Genomic DNA, 5174 nt, shown 5'->3' with positions numbered 1-5174 from the left:
CTGTCCCGTCCTGTCCCCTAAAGTCCCGGCGGGTCACGGAGCAGGACCCGCCTCCGGTGCCCTTCCCCAGCCGGACAGCGAGGTGGGGGTCTCTGCACACCAGCAGAGGGGGATCCCCCACCCCGCCGGGTCTTGTCCCGGCTCCTTGCGCGGCCGCAGAGGAGCGCAGGGAGCTGCCGAGCCCCCTGTGGTTTGCGCGTCCCTGCGCGGGATTTGCGCCCTCCGCCCTCGCTCCCACGGAGCCACGCGGGGCCCGGCCGGACAGGAGATCCCCACACAGCCCCGGCCATCCCCCCCGAAGGGTCGTGGGCGCAGGAATCCCGGCGGGATCTGGGCTGGCTCCCCCGAGGGGGCGGCCGGGGTATGTCCGGAGGAGGAGGGAAACCATTCCCGAATCCCGGGCCCGGCTGCCCCGCAGCCGGAGCCCAGGAGGGCGAGGGCCGGGCACGGATCCGCTGCCCCGTTGGGGCTCCGCCAGGGGCTCCGGAGCGGGGCGAGGGAGAGGAGCGCCGGCCCGCAGGGACACACGGCGCTTCGGCCGGGCAAGACCCTCCTGCAGAGGGTGACATTTCTCCATGGCCCAAGACCCCGAGCACAAACACGGCAGCGACTTAAATAAACACGCACTTAATGATGCAAAACGCTAACAGGGAAGAGCGGCACCAGCGAGGTCCCGACGGGACGGGCGGCGGAGCCGGCGCTCCCTCCGGCCAGTGCTCCGCTCCCTCGGGGCCACCGCGGGCTAAGCGGGAACTCTGTCCCCGTCCTTGTTCCCTTACTAAGTCACCGACTTCTCCCGAACCTCCTCTGCAGCCCGTGGGGAGAGGGGGGAGGTAGGCAGAGGGGCACGGGCTCGTCCCTGCAAAGAAAAGCGCAGCCTGGGTGTTCTGCCATCAGCGTTGTTTAATTTAGACTGCTTAGGTACAATAGAAAATAAACCCGAAAGCACATGCGATTTTTGGTAACAAATACTCGAGACAGGCAGCGTCATCCGCGGGCTCTCTGCAAGCCGGGGGAGGGAGGCGGCGAGCGGGCACAGACGAGAGAAGGCAACGAGGAACTGGCGGAGCAGTTTAGGAGGAAATGGCCGTCGACTTTTATTATTACTATTATTATTCTAATTTTTAGCCACATGGATGCATTTCACCACCGAAGAGGAGAAAGGTGGGGGATGCGGGTCCACGGGAGCCCACTCAGTATCTGCCTCGCACGGCCGCGGTCAGACACAGGCACTTGGTAAAACTCTAATACTGCAGCTTTTGATATTTTTTCACTCTTTTTTCCTTTTTTTTTTTTTTTTTTTTTTCCTTTTTTTTTTTTTTCTTTTTTTTTTTTTTTTTTTTTAATTTAAATTACATCGAAATCTTTTTGGTAAGGCTAAATATGAAAAATGTAAACGTAACTTTCCCTCCCTCCTCCCACTCCGGCACAGGGCTCAGTACAGCGGTTCTCTCCCTCTGTCCCCGCTCCTCGGGGACCGGGCCAGGCAGCAGCAGGGATGCTCCGGCCGACCCTGCCCCACCGCGCCCGCGGCGCTGCGATTTGTTTGGGTGGAATCGGATCCAGCAGGAGTTGGGTTTGTTTTTTGTTTCTTTTTCCCCTTTCCCCCAACCCCCCTTTTTTTTCCTTTTTTTTTTTTTTTTTTTTTTTTTGTAATTCCCGTTGGGACCAACTCGTTTGAACTCGAAGGGCTGATGAGGGTTATTGCCGCTCTCTGCGTTTGGCTACGTGGAAAAAAAAAATAATAATTAAAAATCGTGGTGATAGTGGGAGCCGCTGAGGTGTTACCGGCGCAAAAGCCGATGTGGGGTTGTGTGAAAAGAGCCGAGAGTCCCGTTAAGAATCAGCGGGTGAGCTGTAAAACCGGGTGCTGTCCTCTATGTACAACCCAGAGCCTCTGTCCCCGAGCAGAACCTCCTCTCCCGATCCTCCGGCGGCCCGCCGAGGGCCTTTAGGATCCCAGATCCACCAGGCTGGACGTGAGGGGTCCCAGCAGCGAGTCCTGGAGCTGGTGGCCTTGGAGGCTGTGAGGGGTCTGGGACGGGGTTAAGCCGCTCAGGGAATAGCCGGAGCTCCTGGCGTGGCTGAGGTTCCCCTGCAAGAGCAGGACCGAGTTCTGATCCGGGCTTTGGGGAGGAGAAAACTCTTCCTCGGAGCTGGACATGAGGGGTTTGCTTCCATCCAGAGGCGAGAGTTGGTTCGGTTTGTTGGTGGCCGCGTTGTTGTTTTCCGTGTTCTCTCTGCGGAAAGGCAAAAAAAATAAAAAATAAAAAATATAATCCCACAACGGGGATGTTAGGGCGGGCATGAGGCGGCTGGGATGGGCGTTGTGCTAATGCCCACAGTAAACCCTTCGTGTTTAATTCCAGCGTGGGAGCAGACGCTTCTCAAGGGGAAAAAAATAATCCTAATAATTTCATAACGATCGTCCCTATTTCTTTTATCCCCTCCTATAAATAAGCACACTGAACAGCTCTGTAATTTAGGTGAGGAGGGAAAATTGGAGAACGGGATTTTTTGAAGGGTGGTTTTTCTTTCTTTTTAACTAAAAATGAAAGTGCGGCCCGGGGACGAGCTGGGTGCGGGGTTTTCTCCAGCAGGCTCGGTGGGGAGGTGGCTGAAGGAGATGCCCTCCGTGGCTCTGTGTCTCCCCGGGCCGAGCGGCCGCCTCGCACCGAGGCCACCGTGTCGCCTGCCGGGGTGGCCTCGGTGCGGGGCGGCGGCGCGGCCCGGCCAGCGCTTCCCATCCCGCTCCCTCTGCTTCCCCCCGCCCCTCCATCCCGGAGCTGCATCTCTCTCCTCCGAGCTGCAGAGCGACCCTGCCCGACCCCCGGCAGCACACGACCCTGCATCCCGACCGCTTCCCGGAGTCCGGCTCCGCATCGCTCCCGGTTTGCTCGGGAAGGCAGGCAGCAAACAAAGGCGGCGGAGCGGCCTGGAAGAGGACGGTGGGGGCTCGCTGTTCCCCCAGGGCAGGTGAGAGAGAGCGGATCTTGGGTGAAAAATCCATTCCACGGAAGGGGAAAACGCAACGCGGTTCACGGGGGAAATTAAAAAAAAAAAAAAAAAAAAAAAAAAAAAAAAAAAAAGAAAGAAAGGAAAAAAAAAAAAAAGGATTTGAAGGGAGCCGTGTGTTTTCGTCGCTCCTATCCCATCTGGCTCCGGGTACTCGCCGCGCTCCCGGAGCAGCTCCCGGGGTTCCCAAAAACCCCCCGCACGGTGGAGCAGGGAGAAAAGCGGGCACCGGAGGGGTGGCACGTACCTTTCCTTCGCCTCCGCCGCTCGGTCCCGTTGCCTCCTGTTCTTGAACCAGTTGCTGACCTGGGTGGTGGTGAGACCGGTGGCTTCCGCCAACTCCCGCTTCTCCCGGGGGGACGGGTAGGGGTTGTGGGCGTACCATTCCCGCAGCACGCCCCGGGATTTCTCCTTGAAGCAGTAGCTGGTTTCCTCGCCGTCCCAGATGGTGCGGGGCAAAGGGAATTTTCGCCGGACGCGGTATTTGCCGACGGCGCCCAAGGGTCTGCCCCGCAGCTTCTCGGCTTCCACGTAGTGCGCCTTCAGCCAGAGCTGCTGCAGCTTGGGGTGGTTGTGGGGGGAGAACTGGTGGCTCTCCAGGATCTTGTAGAGCTCGCGGAAGTTGCCGCGGTGGAAGGCCACCACCGCCTTGGCCTTGAGGACGCTCTCGTTCTTGTGCAGGTGGTCGCAGGCCGGCAGCGACCAGAGGAACCGGCCCAGCCTCTCCAGGTTCCCCCCTTGCTGCAGCACCTCGCAGACGCAGGCGACCTGCTCCTGCGTGAAGCCAAACGACGGCAGCATCGACATGGCCGAGCGCGGCGGCGGCCGCAGGAGGACGAGGGGAAGGAGGAGGAGGACGAGGAGGAGGAAGAGGAGGAGGAGGTGACGGGCACCCCGCAGGAGCGCGGCGGCGGAGGGGCGCGGGGTAGGCGCCCGCCGGGCCCGGGCCCGGTGCTGATCCCGATCCCGGTGCCGGTCCCGCTGCCGGCCCCAGAGCGGGGAGGCGCTGCGGCAGCCGAGGGCGGTGTGTCGGGCGAGCGGGGATGCTCGTCGCGGTGCCGGGGGGACTTTGTCCCCGCTCCGCCGCCGCCGCGCTTAAAGCGCCCGAGCCCCCGCGCCGCGCTGATTGGGCACCCCCGGCCCGGCCCGGCCCAGCCCGGACAGCCCAGCCCAGCCCAGCCCAGCCCGGCCCGGCGGGCAGAGCCTCGGCACGGGCGGGCGGGGCCTGGCGGCGGGGACACGGCCCCGGACACGGCCCCGGCCGCGGCTGCGCGTCCCGCCGCCGCCTCTGCGCGGGTGCGGCCGCGCCGCCCGCGCCCCCGGGCGCATCTCCGCCAAAGCCGCTGCCGCCGGGCTCTTCTCTTTCTTTCTTCCATCTTTTTTTCCGCCCCAAAACTCCTGCCCCACGCCCGCCCTCTCGCCGTCCCTCTGGCGAGGCAGCTCGTATTTAATTACCTTAGAGCTGGGGATGAATAAATAATGCTTTAGAGAGGAACTGAATAAGGCGCGGGGCCCGTGCGCCCCTTGCTGCCCCTCGTTCTGCCCCGTTCGCCGCTGGAGGGGCCCGGCGGGTCGGGGCAGCCCCGTGCAGACCGCGGGCAGCAGCGCTGCACCCACCGGCGGCGCTTTAATTAGCCTAATCCTCATTTGCACACCCCCGCTCAAAAGCAATTATTTAAAAAATTAGAAAACAATTAGGCTCCCTAAGCAAAGATAATCTATTGTCAGCAGGGAGGTGAGGACAATGCGGTGAGATAAGGGCAGGGCGCGGGGGGCTGGGGGTATCTTTATGGCTCTATTTATCTTTGATTAGATAAGTTGAAGCCCTTATTTTAAGCACACTCCAGAACGCTTTGGATTCAGGAATGAGTTCGTTCCGCGGGTGCTAAGAGCCATCGCGGGGCTCTTTAAAACCTGTTTGTCCTCACTAAGACAGTCGGATTTATTTGACGTACCAAGTCGGATTTATTGGAGTTCAGTGCTCCGAGTGAAGAGGAGCCCGCTCCCGGAGCCGCGGCGCTCGGAGCCCGCAGCCTCTGCCCGCGCCACGACGTGGGAAAGGCCGATATTTTCCTAAATCCGGATTGTTGTTTTTCCCACGTACTTCGCGTCTCGGGGCTGTTTAAATTAAGCCCCTGCCACCCAGTCTGTACAGCGAC

At 60.8% G+C, this 5174-nt stretch overlaps 1 protein-coding gene across 1 annotated transcript; it reads right to left on the bottom strand.

Annotated features, from left to right (window-relative positions):
- Positions 1–883: 883 nt before the first annotated feature.
- SIX1 (SIX homeobox 1) lies at positions 884–4162 on the bottom strand. Its single transcript, XM_056492699.1, has 2 exons — positions 3263–4162; positions 884–2240 (listed from the first exon to the last, which is right to left on the bottom strand). The coding sequence occupies exons 1-2, from the start codon at positions 3820–3822 to the stop codon at positions 1952–1954; spliced, it is 849 nt and encodes a 282-aa protein (XP_056348674.1). The 5' UTR covers positions 3823–4162; the 3' UTR covers positions 884–1951.
- Positions 4163–5174: the final 1012 nt, after the last annotated feature.

Source organism: Oenanthe melanoleuca, chromosome 5 (assembly GCF_029582105.1).
Source record: "Oenanthe melanoleuca isolate GR-GAL-2019-014 chromosome 5, OMel1.0, whole genome shotgun sequence".
NCBI classification, from domain to species: Eukaryota; Metazoa; Chordata; class Aves; order Passeriformes; family Muscicapidae; genus Oenanthe; species Oenanthe melanoleuca.
Note: the sequence above shows the minus strand (reverse complement) of the source record. Positions and strands in the feature narration are given on the sequence as shown.

Coding starts and splice junctions, on each gene's coding strand:
- SIX1 (XM_056492699.1), bottom strand. CDS start 3,822: ATGTCGATGCTGCCGTCGTTTGGCTTCACGCAGGAGCAGGTCGCCTGC. Junction 2,241..3,262: donor GCGGCGGAGGCGAAGGAAAG/GTACGTGCCACC, acceptor GCCTTTCCGCAG/AGAGAACACGGAAAACAACA.